This window comes from Callorhinus ursinus, unplaced genomic scaffold (genome assembly GCF_003265705.2).
Source record: "Callorhinus ursinus isolate GAN/ISIS: 27379988/994484 unplaced genomic scaffold, GSC_fseal_2.0 scaffold32, whole genome shotgun sequence".
NCBI classification, from domain to species: Eukaryota; Metazoa; Chordata; class Mammalia; order Carnivora; family Otariidae; genus Callorhinus; species Callorhinus ursinus.
Window position 1 is genome coordinate 3,055,077 of NW_027397094.1, and position 18,654 is coordinate 3,073,730.

At 36.3% G+C, this 18,654-nt stretch overlaps 1 protein-coding gene across 1 annotated transcript in view; it reads left to right on the forward strand.

Annotated features, from left to right (window-relative positions):
- The window catches only part of PCDH15 (protocadherin related 15), a 1,645,434-nt gene that overhangs the window by 1,227,886 nt on the left and 398,894 nt on the right, over nt 1–18,654 (forward strand). Inside the window, exon 11 of the mRNA XM_073878941.1 lies at nt 3,587–3,695. Coding sequence (XP_073735042.1) covers nt 3,587–3,695 — 109 coding nt within the window. The remainder of the gene's footprint in view (nt 1–3,586; nt 3,696–18,654) is intronic.

Consider the following 18,654-nt stretch of genomic DNA (forward strand, 5'->3'; position numbering starts at 1 on the left):
GAGAGAGAGAGAGAGAGAGAGAGGAGGTGGGGGAGGGGAAGAAGCAGAGGGAGAAGCAGACTCCCTGCTGAGCAAGGAGCCCGATGAGGGACTCGATGACCTGAGCCAAAGCCAGATGCTTAACCGACTGAGCCCCCCAGGTGTCCCTACATGTATTTTCCCATAAAATTCTTGCTTATTCTAAGGAATTGTATCCCTCTGTGATTTTCTTGCTTATTTGTATGCCCTTCCAATGCCTGGCTGCATCTAATATAGAGGTTTTTTGGTGAGAGAAAAGTTCAAAAAATGATGCATGTTACTATGTTGTTTCTTCTAATGAATGCATGTATAATTTCCATACTCCAGTTTAAATGTTACTTATCTTTATGAAAAATTATGTTAAATATTTTAACAGTGTCATTCTAAACAAAACACAACATCCTTTCATGATATGTGTTGCTAGTGTTAAAAATTCTCAAGATTCAAAGATCCCCATCTACTCGGGAGATAATCTTAGAAATTATATCTGAGAACTCATTCTTTTCACCTTTAAACCTAGATTTTCTGAAAACCTCATTAATGGTAGCATAAGAAAAGTAATTTTTCGGGGGCATCTGGGTGGCTCAGTTGGTTGAGCATTGGACTCCTGATTTCAGCTCAGGTCATGATCTTAGGGTCGTGAGATTGAGTCCTGCATGGGGCTCCTCTATCGGGGGGAATCTGCTGGAGATTGTCTCTCTCCCTTTCCCATTGCCCCTTCCATTGCTCATGCTTTTTCTTGTTCTCTCACTCTAAAATGAATAAACAAATCTTTAAAGAAAAGGAAAAATAGTTTTTCTTAAGATAATTTATAGTCTTTATAGCACAAAAGTCAGTCCTAACAAGTTATTTAAGACAGCTATGCTTCTCCCAAATTTCCAGAAACTTATTGAAGCCTTCACCCAGAGGGTTGATTTTATTCTCCCTAGTACAATTTATGTATTTGTAATATTAAAAGTAGTTCAAGGTGTGGTAACTGCATAGTGACACAGGACCGAATGACTTTAAATAAATACCTTTCATCCCACCTACCTTCACTTCTAGACCCACTCTCCTGAGTCGTCATTTTGCTATCTCCATTTTTAATTCTTCTGATTCTAAATAGCACACTGGTTTCTGTCTATTTCTTCAGTTCTCACCATATATTTACTAATAACCGACTATGAAAGATGAGCAATCCTATTAGCACCTCTCCCTCCCTCTTGGTTTCATTTACCATGTTATATTTAGTTCTCTCTATTGTTCATATAATTGTAAATAACATGGCTAAAACCCCATTGCTCATCCCAACAACTTTAGATTGTACAGGAAGAGGATTTTAAACTATGTGACTCATTACCAAAACTAAAACCATATGTGTCGGTCACTTAGCAGCTCCACAGAAATAGTGGAGTGAAGGTGTTCAGCAGAGAGACTCTCAAGTTATCTGGGCAAAGATTCAATTCTTGTTAATTCTGGGTAAGTTATTTCCAACAGCAGGAACCTAAGATCCCTTAGTATATTTCTCTGAGCATGGGAAGGAGGATGGGGTTGTGGAAAAATCCTGAGATTTGAAATGCCTTTGCAAGGTCTGAGTAGAACTGTACTTTGGGAAAAGCTACCACAGATTTACTAGTTGAACCAGACTGAAGTAGCTTAGCTGTATGGTGACTTTAGCTGTCAGATTCCTTTGAAAAATGTCTAGGATGCGCTACCAACCCTTAACTCCTGCATTCAAACATATGTACTTTGAAGAGCTTTGGATTTTTGTCAGTTCCAGGAGAAATCCCAGATTACAGAGGAAGTAAAATGGAAATTGGGAAGCTGTGTGTGTGTCTGTGTGAGTGACAGAGAGAGAGTCGGGTGGGGAGAGGAGAGAGAGAGCAAAACAGAGAAAGAGGGACAGAAACAGGGAGCAAAGGAAGTGTTGTGTTGTAATGTGTTGTATTGTGTGAAAACAACAACAACAAAACAGTAGTCATCTGGATTTAATGGAGTGATTTTGATATTGATTTGACATTTTCATTGTTCTGAATCCACATTTCAACAAGTGAATAGAATATTAGAAAGTTATCCCTACCAGGAGCTCTTTGTTTTTAGGAAGATATTAATAACTTTTAGACTACTGAGAGCCCATTAAAGATTATGAAGCCCCTCAGATGTATGTGAGCTCCACAGTATTGGTCAATGATTATCTTTAATTATTGCAACTTCAATAACTTAATATAACTTAATCAAAATTAAGTATCATACATTACAGTTTAATATCATTGCCTTTTTTTAGCATGGCACCACTATACGTTTCGGCTGAGATTAGACATTACTGATTTTATTTGAAAGTACATGATATGTTTCAAGGTTCTATCATTTGAAAAGAAATAACATAAAGAAACATTGCAGTGATTCTTTAGAATGTGAAGTCAGATATTGAAATAGACATTATTTCCCATTAAAATTACTATTATATTTGGACTGAGTGTTGTAGAGTCTTAAAGCAGTATTTCAAACTGTGTTCTAAGAGAGTGTAAGAGTTCAAGATGTAAATGGATGATTCTAGAAAATGTGCAAATAAACCCCCTTCTTGGACAGTCATTATGCAAATTAGCACAATAAGCCTCTGAAAAGACCTACAGTAGAGTAGATTGAAAATTTATTTAATACCCTGTATCTCAAACTTATCTGTGCAGAGAGCACATTTGTTTTTTTCAGCATACCTGTTATAAATTATAATTTGTAATTTTGTACAGGGGTTAACAAATCACATCCTACTTACCATTTGTTTTTGTAAATAAAGTTTTATTGCAACATAGTCATGCCCACTTGTTGCTTTTGTGTTACAGTGGCAGAGTTGAAAAGCTGAATCAGATACATTATGTCCAGCACAGCATAAACATATTTATTATCTGGTTCTTAAGAGAAAAACGTTTGCCAATCCTGATAGCAGAACAGTACACCAGTGGACATCATATTGAGAAACACTGACTTAGACAAATGTATTACTATTTTAAACAACATCTTCTTATGGATAATTATAAGTTAAATGTACATACATGCATGGTATAGAATTAATTTTAACTGTATGAAATTTGCAGTGATGGGGCTTTGATTACTATTCAATTAAAGCATCAATTATTAAAGATTTTATTTTAATATAATTAATTAATGTGAAACTTCAAAACATGATGTAGGAAGAAAAAGAATGTAGATATTCTTACAAATCTTGTCTAAAGACAAAGATAAAAAATGATATTTGATAGCCTCACATTTCTTTTGATTTAATTATCTAGGGAAGACTCAAACTTTATTGGTATCTTTCTTCCTTGCTTTCTTATTAGGAGAAATTCCTGATAGAAAGTTCTAAGTATGTAATTACTATGTCTTTTCATTTTGACCTTGAGGACACATTGTTCCCTCTTCAGATTCAAAATTCTTAGTCTAATATGTTAAGTTACAGATCTTGAAACCTGAGTTTAAGTACTGGCTCCGATATTATCTAGCTGTCCAAACTATAATATCCAATATCCAAGGGTCGATTCTTCATGAGGCATTAAAAATAAAGCAGATCTAAACTCTCTGAATTTTTTTCCAGGAAGAACTGAACCCCATCATTGTTACCCCGCTCATCCAAGCTGTTGACCAGGACCGGAATATTCAGCCGCCATCGGATAGGCCAGGCATCCTCTACTCCATCCTTGTTGGTTTGTATCTACTAATATTTTACATTCTCAGTTATCACTCTAGATCCATGTAGAAAAAGTTGTCTCATATCAAAGGAAACACCTTTAATAGCAAAGTTGATCTCCTTGGAAATTGTTATTTTTACATAAGAATAAATTCAAAAATAACAATTTTCCCTTAGAATTAGTTTTAGTGAATGAAATGTGTAGAAGAAAACATGGAAAAAAAATTTTTATTGAAGAAGTGAAACAACTTTAAAAAATGAGTATTTATATACATATTGGTAGATTTCTCTGTGTTACCTCATGAAGATTTCTCTAAGAAAAATTTGAAAAAAAAATCAACTGAAAATGTACACTGTTTGCTCTATTAGTATTTTACCGTTGGTTGAATACAATTATGTAATTCTGAAAATATATGACTGAATTAAATAAGGGTTTTTGGAACATGGGAGAAGGATCATGATTACCCAAGGGCACACAGTACATTACACCCTTGGCTAATTTTTCCTTGAAAAATTTCACAGGAGCTGTTCTAGTTCATCCTTGTGCATATACTGGTAATTGTACCAAAACAAAAATGATGAGAATTTGATTATGCTACTCTTTTTTTTAATTTTTTATTGTTATGTTAATCACCATACATTACATCATTAGTTCTTGATGTAGTGTTCCATGATTCACTGTTTGTGCATAACACCCAGTGCTCCATTCAACACATGCCCTCCTTAATACCCATCACCAGGCTAACCCATCCCCCCACCCCCTTCCCTCTAGAACCCTCAGTTTGTTTCTCAGAGTCCATCGTCTCTCATGGTTCGTCTCCCCCTCCAACTTACTCCCCTTCATTCTTCCCCTCCTGCTATCTTCTTCTTTTTCTTTTTTCTTAACATATCTTGCATTATTTGTTTCAGAAGTACAGATCTGTGATTCAACAGTCTTGCACAATTCACAGCGCTCACCATAGCACATACCCTCCCCAATGTCTATCACCCAGCCACCCCATCCCTCCCACCCCCCAACACTCCAGCAACCCTCAGTTTGTTTCCTGAGATTAAGAATTCCTCGTATCAGTGAGGTCATATGATACATGTCTTTCTCTGATTGATTATGCTACTCTTCTCATTGCTTTTGCTGAAATATGGATGTTGCTGCTTTGCATGGTTGATAGTCTCTAGAGAGACAGATGCATGTGAGACAGGTCATACATCTCTTAATGAAGAAGGGGTTGTTTTTGAAGTGTGTTTCAGATTGACTAGTCAGTGGAATTAAGCATTACCCTCAACCCCTTTCTATCCCTGTGTGTTCAGCCTGTGTGTATGCACACGTACACAATAATACAGTAGCCTACAGATGTTAGACAGATTTCCAAATATGACGCTATAGCCTACTTAGAAATGTTGTCTGTAAAGAAAGTTTAAGCAATTCTGTTTCAAGCATTTGGTCTCTAGAACTACACACATGTCATATGCCAGTCGCAGAGATTAGACAATTATATTTTTTAAAAAGACCTTATGAACATAAGCATCAGTCTTTTACGTCTGTAAGGGCATTGGCATAGATAAAAAGAAATAGCCATTGTTCCTTTCATTAACTGAAGGGTTGACAGCATATCAGTCACTATGGTAGGTACTAGAGAATCAAAGATGAGAGATAAATGTTCTAGGTTAGGAAGGGGTGGAGTCTATGGGTAGAAACATGTCAAAAGGTAAATTAAAACACCTAGTTTTAAGCACTAGAAATAAGCTATGGACCACACATTACATGGGATCATGGAAAGAAAGTGCTAAGTATTTCTGAGAAAATTACTTAGAAAGAGTTCTATCAGCAGAAAGATCAGGGTTTCCAAGTAGAAAACTGGAGAGAAAATACCTAGAAGGATGATATAGCATGTACAAAGTCCAAAGGATGAAATTTAAAGACAGTCTTGGAGAATCATGCTCCCCAGAGTGGGCTAAAATCCATTGGTATTCATGAGTTTCTTTCACTGTCAGAAATTGCATTTATTCTTTCTTGCAATAAATAAGCACCTACTCTGTGGAGGAAGACAGATTCCTCACTTCGTGGAACTGGTGTTCTGGCAACAGAAACAGGCAACAAACAATAAATATAATAAATACACTTATGCATTTATTATACAAGATAGAGAGTGGCCTATGTTGTGGGAAAAATAGAGCTGGATAAGTGGGAGTAGAAGTACAGAAGGGGTGTTGGGGCACCTGGCTGGCTCCATTGGTTGCGTGTCTGCCTTTGGCTCAGGTCATGATTCCAGGGTCCTGGGTTCAAGTCCTGCATCAGGCTCCCTACTCAGCAGGGGCTCTGCTTCTCCCTCTCCCTCTCCTGTTTCTCCTGCTTGTGCTCTCTCTCTCTCTCTCTCTCTGTCTCTGTCTCTATCAAACAAATAAATGGAATCTTTAAAAAAAAAAGTGAGGTTTGAGTAAAATCTCATGGACATTGAAGGAATTAACCATGTTGATATCTGGGGGAATAGTTTCTAGGCAGAGATAAAAGCTGGAGCTTTCCTGATGGTTTTCAGAAGCATCAAAGAGATCAAAAGCATTGGAGAGGGAAGTAGAGAGAGGATGTGAGGGTGACTGGGTGGCACAGTTAGTTAAGCATCCAACTCTTGGTTTCGGCTCAGGTCATGGCCATGGGCTCCTGAGATTGAGTCCCAAGTCGGGCTCCAAGTCGGGCTCCAAGCTCACCACAGAGTGCTTAAGATTCTCTCTCTCCTTCTCCCTCTGCCCCTCCCCTACATGCTCTCTTTCTCTTTGTCTCTCTCTCTCACAAAAAATAAATCTTTTTTAAGAAAGAAAGAGGATGTGAAAAATAAGAGGGGGCCAGAAAATATAGAATCTTGTATACTATCAATCTACTTTGTCATTTACTCTAAGTGAAATGAGGAGCCAACATAGTAATGAGAGCAGAATAATGAATTGCTATTCCTTACCATCAGCCACCAACTGATGGTACAACTAGGATGGATAGTCCTAAATAATGGACGTACCCATTAGCACTAACTCTGCTTTCACAGCTAAGTTAAATAAAATTATATAATTTCATAGTATTTGCATTTCTAGAAGGCAGGGTGTTGTATGGGGAGTTTCAACTATGTTCAGATACTGACTTTAAAACTTACTAATCATAATTATATGATTATACTGGGTGAGTTGCTAATCTCTCTGCCTCATATTGCTCCTCTTTAAAAATTGAGTTGATAAGAACAGACCCTCTAAAAAAGGGTTTTGAGGATTTAAGACAGGTAAGTGTGTAATAGCACCTGGAAAAAAGTTAGTGCTCAATAAATGTTAGTTGATGTTGTCATTACTGTTAGGAAGAAAAATCAAGTTTCCTAAGTTAAATAAGACTGGTAAGAATAGAAGTACGCACACACAAAAACCAAACATACAAAATGGGATTTCCGTGGCTCTGATTTTACTTACTTTCCAGAACTCTTAATTTTCCTTAAGCCCACCCAAATAATTCTGAATGCATGTGTTCCTCAGAGCTGGCTTTCTCAGTTACCATGTGGAGATTTCTCCTCCTGCTCTCACACATTCTTGGTAGTCTGCTTACTGAATGTGAAGATGTGGATCCTGATGTGTGTAAAAAGGTCATCTGAGGACTGTTGCCAACCCCTTCACTGGTCCCACTGTAACTATCATCAATGGTGGAATTATTGCTTCTACTATTGATAACCCCCAGCAACCTGACCCTATATCAACTCAATCCATTATTTCTTATGATGTGTCCACTGGCTTTCTTCAAGAAAAATACCATTATATCGGTGGAAGGTGGGATTAGCAGGGATAATCTGAATGAAAGATATTCAAACTATAAGCAAAGTCAAAGATTCATAATTCAAAGAAAGCCTCAAAATTGACTACTGCCTTAAAATGGAAATTGTCTTATCCCAAAATGGAGAGGAGGGTTGGGGGGGTATTAGCAAAACTCTGATAGTCCAACCAATTCCCCTTTCATGTTTTCTATTAAGAAGATGAGGTGTGCCTGGGTGGCTCAGTAGGTTAAGCGTCTGCCTTCAGCTCAGGTCAGGATCTTAGAGTCCTGGGGTCAAGCCCTGCATCAGGATCCCTGCTCAGCAGGAGCCTGCTTCTCCCTCTCCCGCTCCCCCTGCTTGTGCTCTCTCTCTGTCTCTCTTTCTCTCTGTCAAATAAATAAAATCTTAAAAAAAAAAGTAAGGTGAAATTTAGGCTTAAATTGCAGCATGTACTAAAGGGCAAAAAAAGTGACCATAACATCTCAACTGATAAGTACAAAATAGAATTTCCTGGTAAACTAAAATTTTCAATGAAACCAACATAAATTTAGGTGAACTGAATTATTTTTGTTTGGGTACTTATGATTTCACAAACATTGAGTGGTATATTTAATGAAGCCATTTAAGTTTGTTATATTCAGTATAATAAAATCATAGTACATGTAAGATTAGATTAAAGTTTTAATAATTTAAGGACATATCCCAGATGAAGTCATTGAAAATAGTCAAGTAAAGGCTTCTGAAAATACATCCTTCCATAAAAGCAATGAAAAACTGGTTTAAAAAAAAAGTGAAAATCATAATTTTGGATCATTAATTCCTGAATTAACCAAGGCTTAAAGCAACCCAGAGAACATTTATTCAAGAAAAACAGCTATTTGTAATAACATTTTTTTTTAACTTAGTGGAATTTTTCACTTGCCTGAGTCCCATTGCCTGCTCTTTAGTTCAGCAGTAGCACTGAAAAAGAGCAACCTGCATTCCCAAAGCAGCTTGTCAGTCATTGGAAGAAGTAGAACAAAACTGGAGGTCTTTGAAAGCCTGATTTCCAAGAATCGTCATGTGACCTGGCTGGTGGTTCCCTGAAAGAGCCCACATAAAACGCTGACTCAGATTTTACCCAGCACAAAAAAAGCCTTATTTGGGGGCTGGAGGGGGCAGAAGGGGGAGAAGTTTGTCAAAAACAATTACAGGCAAGTGTTTTTACTTTGTTGCTGCCTGAAGTGATAGATAACAATTGGGACAAGCAATAGGCTAAACAGTAAACTTAAAAAAGAAAGCTAGGAATGATATCCATAGGGTCTGTATAAAGCTTTGACATATTTCTGGGAATCGTAGGACAACAATAAGAATAGCGCTGTGTGTATTTTCAGAAAACATCTGAGAATGCCTTGGGTTTTTATCTCTGGCTTACCTTGGGTTTCTGGAAAAGCAGAAAGCAAAGGTTAAGGTGGAGTTCTAAACAGCAGGACTAAGGACTAAAGATGTGATCCAAAATGCACAAAGTGCTCCTCAACAAAGACTAGGAGATTTATTGCTTCCAAATTTGTAAAAAGATCTTTGTCCAATCATTAACTAACCACTAAACTAAGTACAGGTTTCAGTGGCCCCACATGACAAAGAATAAAGATTTTAGAGTATTAGTTCAGAAATCATTAGTTGAGAAAACAAATGAGCACAACTAAAACAAGCAATATCTTCAATAGACCCTCGAGAAGGAAGAAATCTGATTTTCAGTGTTGCCACATAATACTGTTTGAAATGACCAGTTTTAATAAAAATTATGAGACTGGAAAGAAACAGGGAAGAATGGTTGATACACAGGGCAAACAAATCAACAAAAGAGTTTCTGAGGAAGCCCAGATGTTGGACTTACAAAGACTTTCAATTGGAGAAAGAACAAACAAAGACTTTCAATTGGGTATTTAAAATATGTTCAAAGAACTAAAGGAAATCATGTGCAAAGAATTAAAATATGGGAATGATATTTCATCAAATAGAGAATATTAACAAAGAGACAAAAGTTATATAAAAAAAGAATCAAATAGAAATTTTGGAACTGAAAAATATAACAACTGAAATTAAAAATTTACTAGCAGGACTTAATAGAAGATTCAAGCATGAAGAAGAAAAAAATCAGCAAATTTGAAGAGATCAATTGAGATGATCAAATCTGAGAACAGAAAGAAAAAAAGAGTGGAGAAAGTGAAGAAGAGAGCCTCAGACACTTGTAGGATACCATTCTGTATACCAACATATGCATAACAGGAGTCCCAGGAGAGAAGAGAAAGGGGCTGAAAGAATATATCAATAAATAATGGTTAAAAACATCTTAAATTTCAGGAAAACAGTCTACACATCCAAGAAGTTCAGTGAGTTTTGAAAAAGTATAGACTCAAAGAAATCCAGACATATCTCAATCAAATTATGAAATGACACAGACAAATAAAGAATTTGACAGTAACAAAATGGTGACTTTTCATGGATATTAAGTCTCAATAAAATTATAACATGATTTATCATCTGAAACCATGGATACCAGAAAACAGTGGGATGACATGTTCAAAGTACTGAAAGAAAAAATTGCCCATCAATAATTCTAAATATGGCAAATATTTCCTTCAAAAAATGAATAAGAAATTAAGATATTCCCAGAAAAAGAAAATGAGAGAGTTTGTCAGCAGCAGACTTCCTTTATAAGAACGGTTGAAGAGAAATCTAAGGCTGAAATTAAAGCACAATGGAGAGTAACTCAATTCTACGTGAAGAAATACAGAATAGGGACGCCTGTGTGGCTTAGTCAGTTAAGCGTCTGCCTTCAGCTCAGGTCATGATCCCAGGGTCCTGGGATCGAGTCCCACATCGGGCTCCCTTCTCAGCGGAGAGCATGCTTCTCCCTCTGCCTGCTCTCATGATGCTATCTCTGCTTGTGGTCTCTCTCACAAATAAATAAAATCTTAAAAAAAAAGAAATACAGAATAGTGGTAAAAACAACCACATAGGTAAGTATAAAAGATAGCATAGGTGTATTTTTTTCTAGTAAATCTTTTTCTATCTGATATAAAGAAAACACTATAAGCAATAATTGTATATCAACACTGATGGACATGAAATGTATAAATATGTATTTGCAATAATAACTAGAAAGGAAAGCAAATTTAAGGATTTAAATTACTTAACCAATTTAAAGATTTATATGAAAAGACACAAGGGGATTTAAACAGTACATGTGAAAGATACCCATTTAACCCAAAAGAAGTCAGTAATAGAGTAACAGAGGTACAGAAAAGTCAGGAAATACAGAAGACAAATAGGAAAATGACAAACGTAAATCCTACCTTTTTAGTAATCACAATCAATATAAGTGAATCAAATGTTCCAATAAAAGGCAGAGATTAGCAGAATACATAAAAAAGAAAGGAAAACATGATCTAACTATACAGTCTACAGAGACACACTTTAGATACAGAGACATAGATCGTTGGAGTGTAAAGGGATGTGAAAAGACAGTCCACGCAAATGGTAAATAAAAATGAGCTGAAGTAATACTACTTATATGCACCTAACAATAGAGCCCAAAAGTACATGAAGCAAAAACTGATAAACCTGAAGGGGGAAATAGACCATTCACTCATGATAGTTGGAGATTCTGATACCCTACTGTCAGTAATGGATTAAACAGGTAGATAGAAGGGAGCAAGGACAGAATTGAACAGCACTGCAAGCCAACCCAGACCCTACAGATATTCATACAATGCTCAAACCCAAAACAATGGAATACACCTTCTCAAATGCACATGGAATATTCTTCAATATAGACTACATGTTAGGCCACAAAAACAGGTGTCATTAAATTGAAAATGATTGAAATTATACAAACTATATTCTTTGACCACAATGGAGTGAAATCAGTAATCACTAACAAAGAAAATTTGGAAACTCACATACATATGGAAATTAAAACACACTCCTGAATAGCCAGTGGTTCAAAGGAAAAACCCCAAAGAGAGTTAGAAAACTACTTTGAGATAAGAAGGAATGAAAACATGTCACACCAAAATTTATGGGATGAAGATCAAGAGATACTCAGAGGGTGATTTATAATTGAACACGCCAACATTAATAGAGAAGAAAAATCTAATCAACAAGGTAATCTCTCACACCAACTGGACAAGGATGAGTAAACTAAAACAGAGAAAACTAAAACAGAGAAAGCATTCAATAAGTCTATAGTGATTAAGTGACTAAGAGGATTAAGATAGAAAAAAAAAGAAATATACATTCTTCTCAAATAAAGACTAGAGTGGAAATTAATATCAATGAAACAAAAATTCATTCTTTGAAAGGAACAACAAAACTGATAAAGCTCTAGCTATGTTAATCAAGAATATAAAAGAGAAGAAGCAATTTACTCACTCTAGAATGAAATAAAGGACCTTATTGCTGACCTTTTGAACATGAAAATATAAGGGCATATTACATGCAGTCATACACAAATTAGAAAACTGCAGTGGTCAAACTGCTAGAAAGGCACAAGTTATTGAAATAGACTCAAGAAGACAGAAAATTCTGAGCAAACTTATGACCTGTAAGGACATTGACATATTCATCAAAAGCTTCTCAATGGAAAACCCAAGACCAGAAGACTTGACCAGTGAATTCCACCAAACTTTCCCAAAAAAAGATTTAACACCTATCTTTCTGAAACTCTTCCAAAAAATAAAAGAGCAGGGTATACTACCTAACTCATTCTGGGAGGCTAGAATCACCGTGATACCAAAACTAGCCAAAAACATCACAAGAATGGAAAGTTATACAACAATATCTCTTAGGAATATAGATGTAGATTTTCTCATTTGAGTACAGGCAAATCAAATCCAGTGGCTTATAAACAGGATTCTGCACTTTGACCAAAAGGAATTTATCCCCTGAATACAAGGTTGGTTTTATTTACAAATAAGCCAGTGTAATACACCACATTAATAGGCAAAAAGGGATTTAAAAAAACCCACGATTACTTCAAAAGATGCAGAAACAAAATCTGACAAAACCAAACCCTTGATTAAGTGTAACTTTACTTAATGGCATGTCATTGAAACTCATATAAAACAAACACTATTAGAAATACAGAGAGATTTTAATTTAACCATTATCATAGTGAAAGATTTTAAAGCTACCTTCTTAGAACTTAGATCAAGTTGATAAAAACTCAATAAGCATATAGTGATTAAGTGACTAAGAGGATGAAAATAAAAAAAAAAAGCAAAGAGAAATACACATTCTTTTCAAATTGTTTTTAAAAACCCAAGATACATTTCTTTAAAAATTGTTAGGCTCAAAGAAAATCTTGAGAAGTTTGAAGAACTAGAACTCACTCTGTTTAAATTGGAAAACCATAGAACCACAGAACCAAACTAAAGGGGAATTATAAAATTTCTAACTAAGTGAAAGGAAGAATTTTTTTTTTTGTTAGTAAAAATACAGAGGAGGTGATGTCAGCAAGATGGAGGGCTAGGAGGCCCCAACTCTTGTCTTGCCCACAAAAATAACAAAGTAATAAATAACTACAGACTGATGGGAATTGCTCTAGGAAAGTTCTAGACTACAACAATGAAAACAGCAGAAACTCTACAGGGCCTACAGACTGAGGATTCCCACATAGGAAAGCAATAGCCTTTTACCTGCGTTATGCCTTCCCCCAATCTGAGCAGTTTGGTGCCAGGAGGGGTCCCCTTGGAGGGACTCCACCTCATGGGACCAGGAGAGCGGGGAAATCCCAGCAAACGTCACCATCATGGGCATTTGCTGCCTTTGCTAGGGAGGACTCTACAGTCCTCACCAATGCCGAACCTAGCTGACAGAGCTGCGCAGAACCCTTGGCTCTGTCTCCTCCCTGGAGCTGAAACTGTCACTGCACTGAGACCGGCCCCAGGGCACAGTCCCTGCTGTGCCCTGCCCTCGGGGTCCTAAGTCACAGTGTGTCTGCCATCCCTGGGGCCCAACTGCTTTCTGCTCTGTGGATGACTGGTCAGCCCTGAGTTGGAGCTTTGATCCACCCTCACTGGGCTGCCCTGCAAAACACCTATCAATAAAGTGACGATAGTAAGTCTTTACCCATCAATAATTACTCCAGTTGTAAGTGGTTTAAAATCTCCAATTAAAAGACATAGACTGGCTAAATGGATTTTTTTTAAAAAGATCCAACTGTAAGCTGCCAATGTGAGACTCACTTAAGCCTGAGCACACTAGTGGGCTGAAAGTGAAGGCATGGGAATGTATTTCTGGCATATGTACACCCACAGAGGGCAGGGGTAGCAATACTTTTATAGGACAAAATCAACTTTAAGTCCAAAGCTCTCACAAGAGACAAAGAAGGTCATTTCCATGACAGTTCCCACACTGTCGTTAACAAAGATACGATGGAGTGTGTATTTACTTCCAATAATATAAGAAGATCTACTAACTTTTAGTTTATAATACTGGCTTGTAATATTAGTATTTTGTAATGTTGGGTACTCTTATCTGAGCACCGACTGTATGACAAGCAATATGTATTAAATATAACATATAGGGGAAGCTGGGTGGCTCAGTCGGTTAAGCATCTGACTCTTGGTTTCTGCTCAGGACATGACCTCAGGGTCCTGAGATGGAGCCACAAGTCAGGCTCAGCACTCGGGGAGTCTTCCTTCCCTCTCCTCTTTCCCCCTCTCACACATGCTCTCTCTCTAAAATAAATAAATAAATCCTTAAAAAGTAATATATAGATAAGATGGATGTTACATACTAACATGTAAATATTAAAATATAATTAGTAGCTACTTTTCATATTATCAATTATCACACTTACTTATTCAAAATAAGTATGATAATTATGATAATATTATGAATATCCTAGCAACTAAAGAGTTGGTGTCACACACTGGTTAAGAATGGAGACACCAGTCCTGAAAACGTGGGTTCAAACATTTTTTACAAGCACGCATTAACTCAGATGAACATTATTACATATTAGTATTTTTGTGCTCAAGTGTACAGGATGCTCATGTTGGAAAAGCCCTGAGGAAGATTCAGCTTTTAATATATATTTTAAATTGAAAAAGGAATTCCCTCTTTTCTATATTTCAAATTTCACAAATACTGGAGAGAGAGTCCAGAATTTCTATTTATTTGCTTTTACTTTTCTTGTTTAGCTTTGTTTTCCCAGTGCCATACACCTAATAACTGCATCCTTGTTTACACCCTGGCCTTTCAAACATTAAGTAACCTCACACATAGTCTGTGAGTTGCCTTCCCTCAGGCCTTTCTATTTTCCAGGGTGTTGATTCTAATTTTGAATAACCTCCACTAATTCAGAAATTTTCTTCTTTTCCTTTTAGGATTCTGTGGGTTATTCTTCACTATTATCAGAAACTTATTACTGGCTAATAAGCTGGAGTGTTGTGAAGTATTACTATTATTATGTAGGCATGAGAGAAGCTTGATTTTTGGGCACATATTATTGGAAGATGTTTCTCCTACTACACAGGTCATAGTACTGAGTATCAGTATCATTCATATCTTTATGGCTTCCCCTGGAAATTGTTCTAGAAAACCACTCACTTTAAACACATTGAACTTCTTGTCTTGTCCCCCATAAAGATCACATAGGGTAGAATAATAAGCTAGAAATACTGGAACTCACAAAAATAGATCTGCTAAAAATGAGAGCATTGATTGAATCCAAAGATAAGTTATATTATGTATAGTAATGGGGTAGGAAGTGTTTATATTAGTAAAGGTACAAGCTTAGATACTTCTATAAAGAACGTACCACATGGAGCCCTGGGTGTTGTATGCAAACAATGAATCATGGAACACTACATCAAAAACTGATGCAATGTATGGTGATTAACATAACATAATAAAAAATAAGGAGAAGAAAGAAAGAAAGAACCTCCAAAACACAGTGGCATAAATCAAATAGAAGTCTATTTCTTTCTCAAGTAATAGCCCAAAGGATCATGACCCTGGGTTTGTGGGAAGGCTTTACCATTCTCAAAACTTGGTTTGCTATGTTCCTCTAGTCATTAACCTATTACAGCCAGTGGGAAAAACGATAAAGTTCAGGGCAAGTAACTGTGGAAATGAACCAAAATGCATGAAAACATGAAAACAATATAAGCTGGGGAAACATGAGGGAAGCTGTAGAGACAATGGGTAGTGCTTTAGTTTTCTGTTCTTGTACAGTAATTCACTCAAAAGATTAGTGACCTAAAATGGCAGCAACTTGGTATTTCTCATATTTCTGTGGGTTGATTAGGATCGACAAGTCAGGTCTTCTGCTTCTCTCACAGTGTAGTTGAGGCTACTCAAATGTGTGCGTTCAGCTGGGAGCTAGCCAGGGATATAGACATCCAGGGTGGTTACTCACTTCTCCCCTCCCCTGGGCCTCACCTTATTCGATAGCCTTCTTCACAGCATTGGTCACTGACTTCTAAGAAGCTAAAAGTGAAGGCTACCAGTCTTCTTAAAGCTTAGTCCCAGCACTGGAATGACATCATTTCCACTACCAACCATTGGTCAAATCAAGCAGGAGTCTAGCCCTTATTCAAGAAGGCACAAAGTCTGTAGCTATCTCTGATCTACTTCAGGTAATTTGTGTAATGTTACCTTAAAATAGTTACCTGTTGGATTGAAGACATAACTTTTTCATTCCTTATCCCATGAGTTAAAAATAAGTTGAATAAGCCCTCTAATGTTTCATAATTATGCATGCATAATCACTAGTTAAAACTTCAATGCTCAAAGGTTGCATAGAGCTCTGATTACTATTAATTATATTGGATGTAAGTCCATATTTCAAGTAATTCTACTAATTGTTTAAAAATTGTCAGGCTGACTTGATCTGCTTAGGTCTTCGTGATGTGACCTAATGACATGACTGATTAAGTCCAGGGAGTGAGCATCCTGCCTCTTTCCTGGTGTTCACTTTTGCATGCACCGTTAGTGTTATCTTTAATCTGAAGTGCACTTGAGGAAATATTTCTCAGCTAGTTACTCATTTTTGTATTAGTTTGGTGAAAAATGAATGCTACAAAACACAGGTCACTTTAACTAGTCATATATGAATCAAAACTCACTGCAATATGCTGAAAGCAGACCCACAGGGGGAGTGTTTCTCTCCTCCCGTCCACACTGCATAGTCTCCACGCCGTACTCAAGACTCCTTGCCAAGGTCCCTACACACATGCCAAGAGCAGTAAGAGTCCCCTGGAATATTAAATATTTTTAGGCATATTTTTTGTATTATTTTTGGACAAAATGAATGCAAAATTAAAGTTTTAATATGGACTTTGGTTGCATGGGTCTATACAATTCTCCAAAAACACTGAAGCTCATCTGTGCATTTAATTGTATGTAAATTATACCAGTAAATAAATCACACTTTGGGGAATACTGCAGTAAACCACAGGTAAAATTTTGTCTACATAATTGGCAGATTAAAGTGGCTTTTTAGCATGTTTACCTTACTTATTATAAATGGCTGGGATGTCAGAACACTTGAGAGGACAAGACTTTAGACGGGAAGCAGAGTAAGACTACAGAAAAAAACACCCAGTACACAGGATGAGGGAATGGCAGTGACACAAGCCGGGAAGAGTCACATGGGCAACACATGGGGAATCATAAGAGAGGAACTTGGGGATTTGAATCTGCATAGTCAGAAAAATGGTGGTTCTATCAGCAAAAATTTAGTTCCTGATTTTTATACTTGTTTTTATGTTTAAACAACAGGTATGGGCATTTTATATACCATACGTGGTGGTTCTCAAGCTTTAGAGATTTTCCAAGGTACACATTTCTGACCTTTCTTTTCAGAGATTCTGACACAGAAAATAGGGTAGGATCTTGGTCTTTCCCATGCAAGTAGACCAAGAACTATATTCTTAGAAGCACTGCCAAAAAAAAAAAAAATAAGCATCAGGAAAATGACCCAGGAATATTTTTGTAGTATTTCCCTAAATTGAGAAATTGGCTACTGATAGAGTGATTTTTTGGTTTTCTTGAGAGACAAGTATAAGAGAATTTGAGATTTCACTTTTTGGGGGGGATGGATTACAGAGTTTTTGGCACTATTTTGGAATAGAAAACAATTTATTACTCATCAGAAATAGCTTAAAAAGGAGATTATAAAGAGAATGGATTTAGACTTGAGATTTGGAAGATGTGGAAGTGGGACAAAGGGAGTTTAATGTTTTCAGTTAGAATTATAAAAAATGCACAAAGAAAGTGGGACAGTTAGAAGGAAAAAATGATAAATTTAAAACTAACAGTGGAGAACAAGAAATTACAGACAATATCCTATCATCAAACCTAGAAATAACTGATACAAAAAGAAATGTGCTTTTAAGACATAGATGAAAACATGATTGATTTTATTGACAAAATTTTAGTTATAGGTGAATTGACTATCAAGGGGATGGGATTTTAATACAGTTAACTCCAAGTTTAAAATCAAGACAAGAACCAAATGGAATAAACTCAGAACTTTAGAAATGGTATTGAGTTTTATAAGTTCTTTATATATTTTGGATACTAACCCTTTATTAGATATGTCATTTGCAAATATCTTCTCCCTTTCAGTAGGTTGCCATTAGTTTGGTTTGGTTGATTATTTCCTTTGCTCTATAGTAACTTTTTATTTTGATGTAGTCCCAACAGTTTATTTTTGCTTTTGTTTTCCTGACCTTAGGCGACATTATCTAGAAAAATGTTGCAATGGCTAATACCAGAGAAATTACTTCCTGTGTTCTCTTCAGGATTTTTATTATTTTAGGTGTCATGTGTAGATCTTTAATCCATTTTGATTTTATTTTTGTGTAATGTGTTAGAAACTAGTTTCATTCTTTTACATATAGCTGTGCAGGTTCCCCAGCACCATTTATTGAAAAGACTGTTTCTTTCCCATTGCTTATTGTTGGCTCCTTTGTTAGAGATTAATTGACGATATAAATTATGGGTTTATTTCTGGGCTCTCTCTTCTGTTCTGTTGATCTATGTGTCTATTTTCGTCCCAGTACTGTACTGTTCTGTTACTATAGCTTTATGGTATATCTTGAAATCAGTGATTGTGATATCTCCAGCTTTGTTCTTTCTTAGGATTGGTTTGGCAATTCAGGGTCTTCTGTGATCCCATACAAATTTTAGTATTATTTGTTCTAG